At 36.8% G+C, this 18,337-nt stretch overlaps 1 protein-coding gene across 1 annotated transcript in view; it reads right to left on the reverse strand.

The window, feature by feature from the left end:
* Positions 1–18,337, reverse strand: part of LOC128664254 (patatin-like phospholipase domain-containing protein 2) — a 61,707-nt gene that overhangs the window by 18,350 nt on the left and 25,020 nt on the right. Inside the window, exons 2-6 of the mRNA XM_053719053.1 lie at positions 13,139–13,371; positions 6,188–6,253; positions 3,469–3,678; positions 571–631; positions 1–173 (exon numbers count right to left, since the gene is read on the reverse strand). The exon at positions 1–173 is cut by the window's left edge and continues 37 nt beyond it. Coding sequence (XP_053575028.1) covers positions 1–173; positions 571–631; positions 3,469–3,678; positions 6,188–6,253; positions 13,139–13,371 — 743 coding nt within the window. The remainder of the gene's footprint in view (positions 174–570; positions 632–3,468; positions 3,679–6,187; positions 6,254–13,138; positions 13,372–18,337) is intronic.

Genomic DNA, 18,337 nt, shown 5'->3' on the forward strand with positions numbered 1-18,337 from the left:
CTTGTCCAGTGGCCAAGATACAGGCGTCACCTGAGACTTTGTTTCAGGGACCTGTCTGGCTTTACTGGGATTAGGTGACACAATACACTCCGGACTTTTACATTTTAATGATGAGGGGGCTTTTGGCTCTGATAAGCTCAGGTTGGTGTAGGGTGACGGCAAACTTAGAAGATCTAGGGAAGAAGAAGAAAAGAAAAAAACAGGGGGGACATATAAAGTATACAGACCTATCAGAGAAGAAAGAAAAATGCAGTTAGATCACATAGAGGTATTCACTCTACAACTAGAGATAAACATTAAACTGTGCTAACTGAACAAGAAGTTCCCCTCGTGGGCTGGTATTTACAATTTAGGAGGTAAAGTAAGAGCACAGTAAGAGAACTGTTGTAGGTTAACAGGTTTGGAAAGGACAATGCCAGGTTGACTGTAGAAAGTTTAATGTATCGGGGGCCAGATAGCTGCACTCAGGGCACTTTCCAATACTACTTGTATTTGTGTGTAACGTAATTTAAAGCCAAAGGGAGAAATCAGATCATATAAAGGCACTGAATGAACAAAAACATAACATACTGTTGTCTTTTAGGAACCTAAGAGCATCATTGTATCCCTGCTGACACATCTCTCCAAGAACCTGTGAAAACAATCTCAGTATCAGCTTAACATGCACATCTGTACGGTAATGGTCTAGCTATATACATGCACATCTGTACGGTAATGGTCTAGCTATATACATGCACATCTGTACTGTAATGGTCTAGCTATATACATGCACATCTGTACGGTAATGGTCTAGCTATATACATGCACATCTGTACGGTAATGGTCTAGCTATATACATGCACATCTGTACTGTAATGGTCTAGCTATACACATGCACATCTGTACTGTAATGGTCTAGCTATATACATGCACATCTGTACTGTAATGGTCTAGCTATATACAGAGGTCATTATAGAAATAACATGCACATCTGTACTGTAATGGTCTAGCTATATACATGCACATCTGTACGGTAATGGTCTAGCTATATACATGCACATCTGTACTGTAATGGTCTAGCTATATACATTCACATCTGTACTGGTCTAGCTATATACAGAGGTCATTATAGAAATAACATGCACATCTGTACTGTAATGGTCTAGCTATATACATGCACATCTGTACGGTAATGGTCTAGCTATATACATGCACATCTGTACTGTAATGGTCTAGCTATATACAGAGGTCATTATAGAAATAACATGCAGATCTGTACTGTAATGGTCTAGCTATATACATGCACATCTGTACTGGTCTAGCTATATACATGCACATCTGTACTGTAATAGTCTAGCTATATACAGAGGTCATTATAGAAATAACATGCACATCTGTACTGTAATGGTCTAGCTATATACATGCACATCTGTACTGTAATGGTCTAGCTATATACAGAGGTCATTATAGAAATAACATGCACATCTGTACTGTAATGGTCTAGCTATATACATGCACATCTGTACGGTAATGGTCTAGCTATATACATGCACATCTGTACTGTAATGGTCTAGCTATATACAGAGGTCATTATAGAAATAACATGCACATCTGTACTGTAATGGTCTAGCTATATACATGCACATCTGTACTGGTCTAGCTATATACAGAGGTCATTATAGAAATAACATGCACATCTGTACTGTAATGATCTAGCTATACACATGCACATCTGTACTGTAATGGTCTAGCTATATACATGCACATCTGTACTGTAATGGTCTAGCTATATACATGCACATCTGTACTGGTCTAGCTATATACAGAGGTCATTATAGAAATAACATGCACATCTGTACTGTAATGGTCTAGCTATATACATGCACATCTGTACTGGTCTAGCTATATACAGAGGTCATTATAGAAATAACATGCACATCTGTACTGTAATGATCTAGCTATACACATGCACATCTGTACTGTAATGGTCTAGCTATATACATGCACATCTGTACTGTAATGGTCTAGCTATATACATGCACATCTGTACTGGTCTAGCTATATACAGAGGTCATTATAGAAATAACATGCACATCTGTACTGTAATGGTCTAGCTATATACATGCACATCTGTACTGGTCTAGCTATATACAGAGGTCATTATAGAAATAACATGCACATCTGTACTGTAATGGTCTAGCTATATACATGCACATCTGTACTGTAATGGTCTAGCTATATACAGAGGTCATTATAGAAATAACATGCACATCTGTACTGTAATGGTCTAGCTATATACATGCACATCTGTACTGTAATGGTCTAGCTATATACAGAGGTCATTATAGAAATAACATGCACATCTGTACGGTAATGGTCTAGCTATATACATGCACATCTGTACTGTAATGGTCTAGCTATATAAAGAGGTCATTATAGAAATAACATGCACATCTGTACTGTAATGGTCTAGCTATATACATGCACATCTGTACTGTAATGGTCTAGCTATATACATGCACATCTGTACTGTAATGGTCTAGCTATATACATGCACATCTGTACGGTAATGGTCTAGCTATATACATGCACATCTGTACTGTAATGGTCTAGCTATATACATGCACATCTGTACTGTAATGGTCTAGCTATACACATGCACATCTGTACTGTAATGGTCTAGCTATATACAGAGGTCATTATGGGAACAACATGCACATCTGTATTGTAATGGTCTAGCTATATACAGAGGTCATTATAGAAATAACATGCACATCTGTACTGTAATGGTCTAGCTATATACATGCACATCTGTACTGTAATGGTCTAGCTATATACAGAGGTCATTATAGAAATAACATGCACATCTGTACTGTAATGGTCTAGCTATATACATGCACATCTGTACTGTAATGGTCTAGCTATATACAGAGGTCATTATAGAAATAACATGCACATCTGTACTGTAATGGTCTAACTATATACAGAGGTCATTATAGAAATAACATGCACATCTGTACTGTAATGGTCTAGCTATATAAGGAGGTTATTATGGAAAACATGATCTAATCTTGAAACATTTGATTTCCATTTAGCAAAGAATATGGTGCTTGTATGCTACAGAATTATACAATGCACACATTTTCCCTTGAATACATTTATTCTGTGATTTCTTTGTATTGCATATGCAGTGCAGGAGGAAACTAAACTGATTATACTGTAGGTATAGAACACTATAGTTCCAAAAATAATGCAATTTAAAAGGGACAGGGAGTAGGAATCCACCAGTAATCAGGAGTGGTTCCCAAACTGGGCTTTACCGGCTTGTTTAACCTACCAGGGTGTGTTTTTCAACAAAGGTTAGCAAAAGAATGAAGTGAATATAAGCAAACTGAAAAGTCTCTTAAAATGACACGCTCTGTCTGACCCATGAACGTTTAATCTTAACTTTATTACCTCTTTATAGCGGATATGAGGATCTCAACTTACTTTGGGCTCAGGAGGAAACAGCGCCCTCGTGAGGCGGTAGAGGTTCCCCAAGCTGAACTGAATACTTGTGTTAGTAACTCTCAGCTCATGGAAGTTTGTAGAGTTGTCCCTTGGGCAGATATCAGATTCCCCTGAGAAGGGAGACACCGTAATCGTGTTCTTCAACTCATATTCAGGTAAGTTGTTACTAATTCCACCATCGACATAACGCTGAGGGGAAGAAAAATAATAATATATCTCTAATAAAATACCACTATAAATGTGAATCTAAATCCAGAGACAATAAAGCATATTTGTTACCATTTATCATATTCCACTGTTATATACTGATCCTTCCATGAAATGTTTTTTTCCTATTTGATGCATTTTAACTACATTGTAATGCATATTGCTAATTGGTATCATGGCATGTACCTTAAAAGGGATATGAAAGCCAAAAACATTCTTTTGTGATTCAGACAGAGCAAAACATTTAAAAAAAAGCTTCCAATTTACTTCTATTATCAAATTTGCTTCGTTCCCATGATATTCTGTGTCAGAGAGATATCTAGGTAGGCATCTGAAACACTACGTGGCAGGAAATAGTGCTGCCCTCTAGTGCTCTAGAAATGGGCTGGATCCTAAGCTTAAATTACTGTAGTGCAACAAAAGATACCAAGAGAACAAAGAAAATTGAAGTAAATAAGAATGTTGCTTAAAATCAAATGTTCTGTCTGAATCATGAAAGAAACATTTTGGGTTTCATATCCCTTTAATCTATACATGTAAGGTTAAAAATACAATATAAAAAAAAATTATAAATGAAAACGTATTAGTTATTAATTAGTGGCGATAAACACCTTGTAATAACAAGATGTTTCGGTTGTGTTGCTATAGAAAAATTGTTTTTAAAACAAACATTGTTTTTGCTGCAAAAAGTTTTCAATAGACAAACTCCACCCACTGTTTGCCCGATTTGTAGGAACCAATCGGAGCTTTAGTCTGCAGACAACAAGGCCAACCATGGTCATAATGCGAATATAAAGTGTATTGTTTTGCATTTGTTAGCAGTTAGCCTTGAGAAGACGGCAGGTGCATTCAAAGTTAATTAGAAATTGTTCATTTTCAGAGCTAAATTACATGAAAAGGAGACAAAATAAAAAAAGATACAGTAAAGATTTCTCGTTAAGCATAACTAAACATTTTATATAAAATCTCATGGTGTTTACTCTCCCTTTAAAACTCAAAATCATCCTCTACTATAAAAATGTTTAAGCAGAATATACATTCTTTATTTCTACTGAAAATTAGACAGCGATTGCTTAAAGTGACATGAAACCCAATTTTTTTCTTTCATGATACAAAGTATACAATTTTATACAACTTTTCAATTTACTTCTATTATCAATTTTGCTGTTCTCTTTGTATCCTTTGTTTATAGTGATGGTAAAACTTTACATGTTTTAAAATCAGGTCTGGAATCTAAGTGATATTTTAGATGGACTTAGCTGTGCCATTCTAATACCCCATACTCCAGCTGTCCATTTCAAAATTCATCATTTTTGTGAACAATTTGAACTGTTCTTCAATCGGAGCTCTAAATACAAAAAAGTGCCATACGGCTAGAGCGCCGATTGGAGGGAAGTGCAAACCATTAGCTCACAAAAATGTGAATTTTGTAGTGGGCGGCCGGAGCGTGGGGTATCAGAATGGCACGGCTAGATTAAAAAGTAAGTTACATTGGAAGTGATCAATTAAAGTCCCTGTAAAATATTACTTAGATTCCGGGCCTGATTTAAAACATGTAAAGTTTACCATCACTTTATGGAAGAGCAACGCACTACTGGGAGTTAGCTGAACGTATTAAGTTAGCCAATGACCAGAGGTATATATGTGCAGCCACCAATCAGCAGCTAACTCCCAGTCGTGCTTTGCGGTTTCTAAACCTACCATGGCATTCTTTTCAGCAAAGAAAAGCAAAAGAACAAAGCAAATGAAATATAAGTAAATTGGATAGTTGTTTATAATCACATGCTCTTGTGAATCAAGAAAGAAAAAAAAATGTGTTTCATGTCCCTTTAATGTAGTGCAGGTGCTCATTTACATTTGGGCTCTGATTGGGTACAGAAATGATATAGCTTCTCATACAAGACCCTTTGCACCACGGGGAAAAAAAAAAAAAAATGAAGCACTAATGAATTACAGGATGACTAGATCTGTCTCACTACATAACGGACAGTTGTGCAAAATCACAATTTCTTAAAGGGCTATTGAAGACTAAATCCATTTTATAAACATAGTAATGAGGTTATTCCCAGTCTTCCGCTAGTAATAAGCGTCGCCATGTTAGAATCCTACATTCCAGTGCCGATGTATTTGCAGTGCACGTGTGCAATAACTCTTTCAGATACCTGCAGTGTAACCTAAGTTCCAAAATGGTGGTATCTATAATTAGAGGGGGTGCATGATATGTATTTAATATCCTTTTAAATAGGCACCCAATCTTAATATACAATTACATTCTTGGTGAGGATTTCATGTGAAGAGATACACGAACAAAAGTATTATTATACATGGCCAGGCCGACCTTGAAACAGCTTCATAACCTCCCAAATGTGATCCACTGTTTCAAAATATAACCCCAATAAAGTATAAGATATGCATAGTGATACTGTTTATTCTGCAATTACTGATGTTCCAGTTTAGCAAGATTTGAGGTACAATACATAGATCAACTTACCACTCCTCTAAATGAAGGGGGGATGATACCACAGTAAATGGGCACAAAAGCACTGCATATTAAAGCCTAGGGAGGAAAAAAACAAAAACAAAATAAACAGTTTAATATTCTGCAAACTGTTCAAATGCTGATGGAGCAGTACTATATGGAGAATCAATAGCTTGTACCGCACCTATATAATGCAATACCTCCATCCCTTCCTCTAATGTTAACGCTACACTCATTATTCTGGCATCACTTATTAGGTTACCCAGACATCGGCTTACATGTTATATTTTTGATCAAAATCTAATCTCATTGCAATTCTATACAGCAAAAATTGAATGGAACACAAATGTAGGTACAGCTCAAACATACTACTGTGTATAACTGTTTTGCAGCTGCTCAAAATGATGATTTTTTTTTATTGGCATCACATGCACAGTGTCAGTTTCTGTGCCAACGCAAGTGCTGATTGGTAAATATGTTCCATAGAGAGTGCACAAGGCATACCTACGAATCAGCACCTGTGCATGCACACATGGTATTGATAAAGCATTGCTATGCTCTAGATAGCTATTGCAGGGGTTCAAGCCCAGATTTTGGATGAGTATAAGTGCAAAAAACATAATTTATGTAAGAACTTACCTGATCAATTAATTTCTTTCATATTAGCAAGAGTCCATGAGCTAGTGACGTATGGGATATACATTCCTACCAGGAGGGGCAAAGTTTCCCAAACCTCAAAATGCCTATAAATACACCCCTCACCACACCCACAAATCAGTTTAACGAATAGCCAAGAAGTGGGGTGATAAGAAAAAAGTGCGAAAGCATAAAAAAATAAGGAATTGGAACAATTGTGCCTTATACAAAAAAATCATAACCACCTCAAAAAGGGTGGGCGTCATGGACTCTTGCTAATATGAAAGAAATGAATTTATCAGGTAAGTTCTTACATAAATTATGTTTTCTTTCATGTAATTAGCAAGAGTCCATGAGCTAGTGACGTATGGGATAATGAATACCCAAGATGTGGATCTTCCACGCAAGAGTCACTAGAGAGGGAGGGATAAAATAAAGACAGCCAATTCCACTGAAAAATAATCCACACCCAAAATAAAGTTTAAATCATATAATGAAAAAAAACTGAAAATATAAGCAGAAGAATCAAACTGAAACAGCTGCCTGAAGTACTTTTCTACAAAAGACTGCTTCAGAAGAAGAAAACACATCAAAATGATAGAATTTAGTAAAAGTATGCAAAGAAGACCAAGTTGCTGCTTTGCAAATCTGATCAACCGAAGCTTCATTCCTAAATGCCCAGGAAGTAGAGACTGACCTAGTCAAATGAGCTGTAATCCTTTGAGGCGGAGTTCTACCCAACTCAACATAAGCATGATGAATCAAAGACTTTAACCAAGATGCCAAAGAAATGGCAGAAGCCTTATGACCTTTCCTAGAACCAGAAAAGATAACAAATAGACTAGAAGTCTTTCGGAAATCTTTAGTAGCTTCAACATAATATTTCAAAGCTCTAACTACATCCAAAGAATGCAACGATCTTTCCTTAGAGTTCTTAGGATTAGGACACAATGAAGGAACCACAATTTCTCTACTAATGTTGTTAGAATTCACAAGCTTAGGTAAAAATTTAAATGAAGTTCGCAACACCGCCCTATCCTGATGAAAAATCAGAAAAGGAGACTCACAAGAAAGAGCAGATAATTCAGAAACTCTTCTAGCAGAAGAGATGGCCAAAAGAAACAAAACTTTCCAAGAAAGTAATTTAATATCCAGCGAATGCATAGGTTCAAACGGAGGAGCTTGAAGAGCCCCCAGAACCAAATTCAAACTCCAAGGAGGAGAAATTGACTTAATGACAGGTTTTATACGAACCAGAGCCTGAACAAAACAATGAATATCAGGAAGATTAGCAATCTTTCTGTGAAAAAGAACAGAAAGAGCAGAGATTTGTCCTTTCAAGGAACTTGCAGAAAAACCTTTATTTAAACCATCCTGAAGAAACTGTAAAATTCTAGGAATTCTAAAAGAATGCCAAGAAAAATGATGAGAAGAACACCAAGAAATGTAAGCCTTCCAGACTCGATAATATATCTTCCTAGATACAGATTTATGAGCCTGTAACATAGTATTAATTACGGAGTCAGAGAAACCTCTATGACTGAGAATCAAGCGTTCAATCTCCATACCTTCAAATTTAAAGATTTGAGATCCTGATGGAAAAAAGGACCTTTGCGATAGAAGGTCTGGTCTTAACGGAAGAGTCCACGGTTGACAAGTAGCCATCCGGACAAGATCAGCATACCAAAACCTGTGAGGCCATGCTGGAGCCACCAGCAGAACAAACGAATGCTCCTTTAGAATCTTGGAAATCACTCTTGGAAGAAGAACTAGAGGCGGAAAGATAGGCAGGATGATACTTCCAAGGAAGTGACAATGCATCCACTGCTTCCGCCTGAGGATCCCTGGATCTGGACAGATACCTGGGAAGCTTCTTGTTTAGATGAGAAGCCATCAGATCTATTTCTGGAAGTCCCCACATTTGGACAATCTGACGAAATACCTCTGGGTGAAGAGACCATTCGCCCGGATGTAATGTTTGGCGACTGAGATAATCCGCTTCCCAATTGTCTAAACCTGGGATATGAACCGCAGAAATTAGACAGGAGTTGGATTCCGCCCATACAAGTATTCGAGATACTTCTTTCATAGCCAGAGGACTGTGAGTCCCTCCTTGATGATTGACATATGCCACGGTTGTGACATTGTCCGTCTGAAAACAAATGAACGACTCTCTCTTTAGAAGAGGCCACGACTGAAGAGCTCTGAAAATCGCACGGAGTTCCAAAATGTTGATTGGTAATCTCGCCTCCTGAGATTCCCAAACCCCTTGTGCTGTCAGAGACCCCCATACAGCTCCCCCAACCTGTCAGACTTGCATCTGTTGAGATCACAGTCCAGGTCGGAAGAACAAAAGAAACCCCCTGAACTAAACGATGGTGGTCTGTCCACCACGTCAGAGAGTGTCGTACAATCGGTTTTAAAGATATTAATTGTGATATCTTTGTATAATCCCTGCACCACTGGTTCAGCATACAGAGCTGAAGAGGTCGCATGTGAAAACGAGCAAAGGGGATCGCGTCCGATGCAGCAGTCATAAGACCTAGAATTTCCATGCATAAGGCTACCGAAGGGAATGATTGAGACTGAAGGTTTCGACAAGCTGAAACCAATTTCAGACGTCTCTTGTCCGTCAGCGACAGAGTCATGGACACTGAATCTATCTGGAAACCTAAAAAGGTTACCCTTGTCTGAGGAATCAACAAACTCTTTGGTAAATTGATCCTCCAACCATGTTCTCGAAGAAACGATACAAGTCGATTCGTATGAGATTCTGCTAAATGTGAAGACTGAGCAAGTACCAAGATATCGTCCAAATAAGGAAATACCACAATACCCTGTTCTCTGATTACAGATAGAAGGGCACCGAGAACCTTTGTAAAAATCCTTGGAGCTGTTGCTAGGCCACACGGCAGAGCCACAAACTGGTAATGCTTGTCTAGAAAAGAGAATCTCAGAAACTGATAGTGATCTGGATGAATCGGAATATGCAGATATGCATCTTGTAAATCTATTGTGGACATATAATGCCCTTGCTGAACAAAAGGCAGAATAGTCCTTATAGTTACCATTTTGAATGTTGGTATCCTTACATAATGATTCAATATTTTTAAATCCAGAACTGGTCTGAAAGAATTCTCCTTCTTTGGTACAATGAAGAGATTTGAGTAAAACCCCAGTCCCTGTTCCAAAACTGGAACTGGCATAATGACTCCAGCCAACTCTAGATCTGAAACACATTTCAGAAATGCTTGAGCCTTCACTGGATTTATTGGGACACGGGAAAGAAAAAATCTTCTTGCAGGAGGCCTTATCTTGAAGCCTATTCTGTACCCTTGTGAAACAATATTCTGAATCCAAAGATTGTGAATCGAATTGATCCAAATTTCTTTGAAAAATCGTAATCTGCCCCCTACCAGCTGGGCTGGAATGAGGGCTGCACCTTCATGTGGACTTGGGAGCTGATTTTGGCTTTCTAAAAGGCTTGGATTTATTCCAGACTGGAGATGGTTTCCGAACTGATACCGCTCCTGTAGGGGAAGGATCAGGTTTTTGTTCCTTATTGTGACGAAAGGAACGAAAACGATTAGCAGACCTAAATTTACCTTTAGATTTTTTATCCTGTGGTAAAAAAGTTCCTTTCCCCCAGTAACAGTTGAAATAATAGAATCCAACTGTGAACCAAACAATTTATTACCCTGGAAAGAAAGGGAAAGCAAAGCTGACTTAGAAGACATATCAGCATTCCAAGTTTTAAGCCATAAAGCTCTTCTAACTAAAATAGCTAAAGACATATACCTGACATCAACCCTAATGATATCAAAGATGGCATCACAAATAAAGTTATTAGCATGTTGAAGAAGATTAACAATGCTATGAGTATTATGATCTGTTACTTGTTGTGCTAAAGCTTTCAACCAGAAAGTTGAGGCTGCAGCAACATCCGCCAAAGATATAGCAGGTCTAAGAAGATTACCTGAACATAAGTAAGCTTTTCTTAGAAAGGATTCAATTTTCCTATCTAAAGGATCCTTAAAGGAAGTACTATCTGCCGTAGGAATAGTAGTACGTTCAGCAAGAGTAGAGATAGCCCCAACCACCTTAGGGATTTTGTCCCAAAACTCTAATCTGTCAGATGGCACAGGATATAATTGCTTAAAAGGTTTAGAAGGAGTAAATGAATTACCCAAATTATTCCATTCCCTGGAAATTACTTCAGAAATAGCATCAGGGACGGGAAAAACCTCCGGAATAACTACAGGAGGTTTAAAAACCGTATTCAAACGTTTAGATTTAGTATAAAGAGGACCAGATTCCTCTATTTCTAATGCAATTAAGACTTCTTTAAGTAAAGAACAAATAAATTCCATTTTGAATAAATATAAAGATTTATCAGTATCAACCTCTGAAACAGAATCCTCTGAATCAGAAAAATAATTATCAGAAACAGAATCAGAATGATGATGTTCATTTAAAAACTCATCTGAAAAATGAGAAGTTTTAAAAGACCTTTTACGTTTACTGGAAGGAGGAATAACAGACATAGCCTTCTTAATAGATTTAGAAACAAAATCTCTTATGTTAACAGGAACACCCTGAATATTAGATGTTGATGGAACAGCAACAGGTAATGGAACATTACTAAAGGAAATATTATCTGCATTAACAAGTTTGTCATGACATTCATTACAAACAACAGCCGGAGGAACAGTTACCACAAGTTTACAACAAATACACTTAACTTTGGTAGATCCAGCATCAGGCAGCAATTTTCCAGAAGTATCTTCTGATTCAGGGTCAATCTGAGACATCTTGCAATATGTAATAGAAAAAACAACATATAAAGCAAAATTTATCAAATTCCTTAAATGACAGTTTCAGGAATGGGAAAAAATGCCAATGAACAAGCTTCTAGCAACCAGAAGCAAATAAGCAATGAGACTTAAATAATGTGGAGACAATAACGACGCCCATATTTTTTGGCGCCAAAAAAAGACGCCCACATTATTTGGCGCCTAAATGCTTTAAGCGCCAAAAATGACGCCACATCCGGTGACGCCGACATTTTTGGCGCAAAAACGTCCAAAAAATGAGGCAACTTCCGGCGACAAGTATGACGCCGGAAATGACAAAGAAAATTTTTGCGCCAAAAAAGTCCGCGCCAAAAATGACGCAATAAAAAGAAGTATTTTCAGCCCCCGCGAGCCTAACAGCCCACAGGAAAAAAGTCAAATTTTAAGGTAAGAAAAATTGATTATTCATATGCATTAACCCAAATAATGAAACGGACTGTCTGAAATAAGGAATGTTGAACATCCTGAATCAAGGCAAATAAATGTTTAAACACATATATTTAGAACTTTATATAAAAGTGCCCAACCATAGCTTAGAGTGTCACAAAAATAAGACTTACTTACCCCAGGACACTCATCTACATGTAGTAGAAAGCCAAACCAGTACTGAAACGAGAATCAGTAGAGGTAATGGTATATATAAGAGTATATCGTCGATCTGAAAAGGGAGGTAAGAGATGAATCTCTACGATCGATAACAGAGAACCTATGAAATAGACCCGTAGAAGGAGATCATTGAATTCAAATAGGCAATACTCTCTTCACATCCCTCTGACATTCACTGCACACTGAGAGGAAAACTGGGCTCTAGCCTGCTGCGAAGCGCATATCAACGAAGAATCTAGCACAAACTTACTTCACCACCTCCATGGGAGGCAAAGTTTGTAAAAACTGATTTGTGGGTGTGGTGAGGGGTGTATTTATAGGCATTTTGAGGTTTGGGAAACTTTGCCCCTCCTGGTAGGAATGTATATCCCATACGTCACTAGCTCATGGACTATTGCTAATTACATGAAAGAAACAATATACTATTAACACAGAGCATTTTTTAGCTGCATTACTATATTCCTTTAGTATTAATTTTTAGTGATCTGCTCTATATCTGAAGAGAATCGTTGTGAAACCATCTTCAACATCCAGGTATTACTTTCAAACACACTGGTGACTAACTACCCATACCCTAAATTCTTCTTCCCTGTGCCCCATTATGAATCACACAATTTCAGCCTTTTTAAATGAGGTTCTGTACTGATGAGCTGTCCTTCACCAACATCAGAAGCTAACAAACAATTCACTATAAACAATGTAAAAAATCCCCTGTCAGCAGGATGGGTAGAGAGTGACCTAGTACTATGATACAACTGGCAGCAAGATCTCTCTAATCATAACATTACAGCTGCAATACGGTCACCTTAAATAGCCATAAAAGGTCAGACGATACCATCTGAAACAGGGCATTTAACGAAATTCATACCTGTATAAGCTCTTCCTTTGAGCTAAATTCAGAGACCAAAACGTTCTCCCCGTCAGAAACCCGAGTGAGAGAGATGCAGAGTTTTCCAGTTGCCAGCTCGTGAGCATTTTCTGGGAGGTTGCGATAGAGGCCATCTTTAAGGATCTTGACCAGGTTGAAAGAAGGGTGAAGAGGACCAAGATTTCTTTTCCTGGCTTCTTTGGCCACTTCCATCACATCGGAACAGCACTGGGCTACAAAAGAACCAGAACATAGACAGATTAAAATGTCACCCTGCAACATGCTGAAAATGGATTGGTTTGCTCATACCACTGAATTGTAATCACCCTAGTCATATACAAAACATGGAAGGGGACTGCACTCTCATACCGGACCGGGTACACATCCCATGACCCTGTAACATGCTCAGCCCTAGGTGCTCACGGGCACTCACTGGAAGCTGTGCTGTCCCCAGGGTCACAGGCAGTTAACCCCAGACAGGTCTGGGTGCAAGAACCATAGGGAAATTACAAAACAAATTAATACAACACACAGAGAAAGTCCAGCACTCATTTACAAGCTCTCAGCTAAGATTGGGGTTAACTGCCTGTGCCTCTTGGGACAGCACAGCTTCCTGTGACTGCCCGTGAGCACCCAGAGCTAAGCATGTTACAGGGTCATGGGATGTGTACCCGGTCCGGTATGAGAGTGATATATATATATATATATATATATATATATATATATATATATATATCCCAGACGGCAGTTTAGTTTACACCACTTTACAATGGTGAGAGTGCAGTCCCCTTCCATGTTTTGTATATGTCTAGGGTGATTACATAAGCCTGTGCACTAGGGATGGGCGAATGTTTCGCTACATTCGAAAAACGGCACGAATTTTAACACATTCGTTCGTTCGAATCGAATTTCGAATGTTTACATAACATTCTAACATTCGATTTTCGAATATTCGGTTTCGAATTTTACGATTACATTCGAAAATATTCGAATTCGAAAAATTCGAATTTAGATTGTAATAGTATTTCTAATGCTTTTTCTTTAAATGTAATATTCGAATTATGCAATACGTGTATTCGAATTCGAAAAATTCGAATTTAGATTTTAATAGTATTTCTAAAGCTTTTTCTTTAAATGTAATATTCGAATTATGCAATACGTGTATTCGAATTCGAAAAATTTGAATTTAGATTGTAATAGTATTTCTAATGCTTTTTCTTTAAATGTAATATTCAAATTATGCAATATTCGAATTCGAAAAATTTGAATTTAGATTGTAATAGTATTTCTAATGCTTTTTCTTTAAATGTAATATTCGAATTATGCAATACGTGTATTCGAATTCGAAAAATTCGAATTTAGATTGTAATAGTATTTCTAATGTTTTTCTTTAAATGTAATATTCGAATTATGCAATATTCGAATTCGAAAAATTCGAATTTAGATTGTAATAGTATTTCTAATGCTTTTTCTTTAAATGTAATATTCGAATTATGCAATATTCGAATTTGAAAAATTCGAATTTAGATTGTAATAGTATTTCTAATGCTTTTTCTTTAAATGTAATATTCGAATTATGCAATACGTGTATTCGAATTCGAAAAATTCGAATTTAGATTGTAATAGTATTTCTAATGTTTTTCTTTAAATGTAATATTCGAATTATGCAATATTCGAATTTGAAAAATTCGAATTTAGATTGTAATAGTATTTCTAATGCTTTTTCTTTAAATGTAATATTCGAATTATGCAATACGTGTATTCGAATTTGAAAAATTTGAATTTAGATTGTAATAGTATTTCTAATGTTTTTCTTTAAATGTAATATTCGAATTATGCAATATTCGAATTTGAAAAATTCGAATTTAGATTGTAATAGTATTTCTAATGCTTTTTCTTTAAATGTAATATTCGAATTATGCAATACGTGTATTCGAATTCGAAAAATTCGAATTTAGATTGTAATAGTATTTCTAATGCTTTTTCTTTAAATGTAATATTCGAATTATGCAATATTCGAAAAAAAAAATTTCGAATTTAGATTGTAATAGTATTTCTAATGCTTTTAAATGTAATATTCGAATTATGCAATATTCGAATTCGAAAAATTCGAATTTATATTCGAATTCGAAAAATTCGAATTTCGAATGTAGACATTCAATATAATTATAAACATTCGAATTCGAAAGTGACATTCGAAAACTGTAAATAACATTCGATTTTCGAATTTTTAAGAATATTCGTTCTTATCGACATTCGAATTTAGAATTCGAATTTCAGTAATAACATTCGTTCTACATTCGAAATGTTGCACATTCGCCCATCCCTACTGTGCACCCTTCCCTTGTTCCCAGTTTGTTTGGATTTGAGAGCTTGCATTGTGTGGCTGTTTTAGGGTCCCAGGTATTGGAAAGGACCCTGATGTGGTACCTGGGCTTGTCCCATTTGGTCAAATGCGGTAACTAACCTTTCCATTTTTGCTTTTAAATCTTAGCTGAGAGCTTGTAAGTGAGTGCAGGGTTTTCTCTGTGTGTTGTATTAATTTGTTTTGTAATTTTCCCTATGGTTCTTGCACACAGACCTGTCTGGGGTTAACTGCCTGTGACTCTGGGGACAGCACAGCTTCCTGTTAGTGCCCGTGAGCACCCAGGGCTGAGCATGTTACAGGGTCATGGGATGTGTACCTGGTCCAGTATGATATATATATATATATATATATATATATATATATCCCGGACGGCAGTTTAGTTTACACCACTTTACAATCGCAACTGTTACAGAACTCAATGTACACCCAAAATTAGGTACTTAAAAAATTACACATTGCAGTTAATGTGAACTGCTTTCAAAAAGTTAACTACCAAAAATACATAATTATCTGAGACTGTGTGAGAGACTAATTGCATTATATATATATATATATAATTTAAGCCTAATTGCAGCGAGCAAACATTTGCTAAAGCCTATCACAGAAATGTATTTCACAAGGACAGAGCATTTCAGAGCTTCACATATTGGAACATAACTCATTGAGAAAGGACATCATGTGAATAATAAACATTATTATTTTTTCCTTTTTTGTGCAAGATGGCTTTAGTATTTACAGAGCATTTGCTGATAGGAGTTTGACCTGGAGTAACCCTCCCAGAATCACACAAAACACCTAAGAGGAGGGGGCAGCCCCCACCCAAATATCAGCTCACCATTCTAAGCCAATCACAGCCTTCCAGGATTCCAAATGTACTTCCTATGCAGGGAGACACTGACAGGTCAGCACTAAACAGGATCCTGTGTACACACATTCTTACTGTGATCATGTCACTTTACTAACTATACAGCTTAGTGCTGTATATATCAGTCTGTAGAAAAACACCAAACAATGTAATTACAGCTCAGTGCTGTATATATCAGTCTGTAGAAAAACACCAAACAATGTAATTACAGCTCAGTGCTGTATATATCAGTCTGTAGAAAAACACCAAACAATGTAATTACAGCTCAGTGCTGTATATATCAGTCTGTAGAAAAACACCAAACAATGTAATTACAGCTCAGTGCTGTATATATCAGTCTGTAGAAAAACACCAAACAATGTAATTACAGCTCAGTGCTGTATATATCAGTCTGTAGAAAAACACCAAACAATGTAATTACAGCTCAGTGCTGTATATATCAGTCTGTAGAAAAACAACAATGTAATTACAGCTCAGTGCTGTATATATCAGTCTGTAGAAAAACAACAATGTAATTACATGGTAACAAGGAAAACAACGCTTTACATCCTGGAGTCTTTGCACTGGGATCAATACAAATGTAAACAGAAATATAGATAAACACCTTATCCTCTATCTAATGGTTTTATGGTCTTGATTTGTAGGAAGACCTGATGTAAACAGGAGCAGAGGGTAAAGGTTTAGATAAAGCATCAATCTACTTATCAGAAAGTGCAAAAGCAAAAATTCTCTGTTTTATTATAATCAAACTATTTACATACAACTATGCATTTAACCCCTGCCACAACAGTTTTACACTACTGGGAGCTAGCTGAGCAGATCTAGTAAGCCAATTACAAAAGACACTTGTGTTTGTGTGTAGCCACCAATCACCAACTAGCTCCCAGTAATGCACCACTGCTCCTGAGCCCACCTAGATATGTCACCAACTAGCTCCCAGTAATGCACCACTGCTCCTGAGCCCACCTAGATATGTCACCAACTAGCTCCCAGTAATGCACCACTGATCCTGAGCCCACCTAAATATGTCACCAACTAGCTCCCAGTAATGCACCACTGTTCCTGAGCCCACCTAGATATGTCACCAACTAGCTCCCAGTAATGCACCACTGTTTCTGAGCCCACCTAGATATGTCACCATCTAGCTCCCAGTAATACATCACTGCTCCTGAGCCCATATAGATATGTCACCAACTAGCTCCCAGTAATGCCTCACTGCTCCTGAGCCCACCTAAATATGCTTTTTAATAAAAGATACCAAGAGAATTAAATAAGTTTAATAACAAAGGTAAATTGAAACATCTCTTAAAATGGCATAATCTGACTCATGGAAATTTATTTTTTTACTTTTAACACTAACCAATATACAATTTTTAAAACTTTATTTATTTAGGGTAGTGTTGTCTTTTTTTTTTAATTTCACTAATTATTGCACTTACCTCTACCACACACAGAAATCTTGAATATTTTACTATCATGAATATAAAGAAGCAACATTTTAACTTTCATTTAACATTTTAAATGCCTAGGGCAGCATCTATTAATTGGGACAGCTGCCACTGAAAAAGTTTTATTCAGCACAAGAACATTTATAAATATTAAATATACATACATACACACACGCGCACATAAACACACACATATGTGATTCTAACGAAACTGTCAATGTTGATAGTGAGGATGTACATACTTGCTTTGATTTGAAAACTTTAGGGTTAAGGAATAAATCTGAATTTGTCCCTAGTAACCACCAATACAAGGGTAGAAACCTTTATTAAATTTGTTCAACAAGATGTAAAATCACAACATTATCCTGAGAGACATAATATGTCTTTTATGGAAAAACAGGCCTTAGAAAATCTTTTCTATTATGATAAAAAGTGTGGACAAGGGAGGTGCAGTGGTTGTGCCAGACAGGGAATATTACATACAAGAGATCTTAATTCAGTTGTCAGATGGATGTGTT

This window comes from Bombina bombina, chromosome 6 (assembly GCF_027579735.1).
Source record: "Bombina bombina isolate aBomBom1 chromosome 6, aBomBom1.pri, whole genome shotgun sequence".
NCBI lineage: Eukaryota > Metazoa > Chordata > Amphibia > Anura > Bombinatoridae > Bombina > Bombina bombina.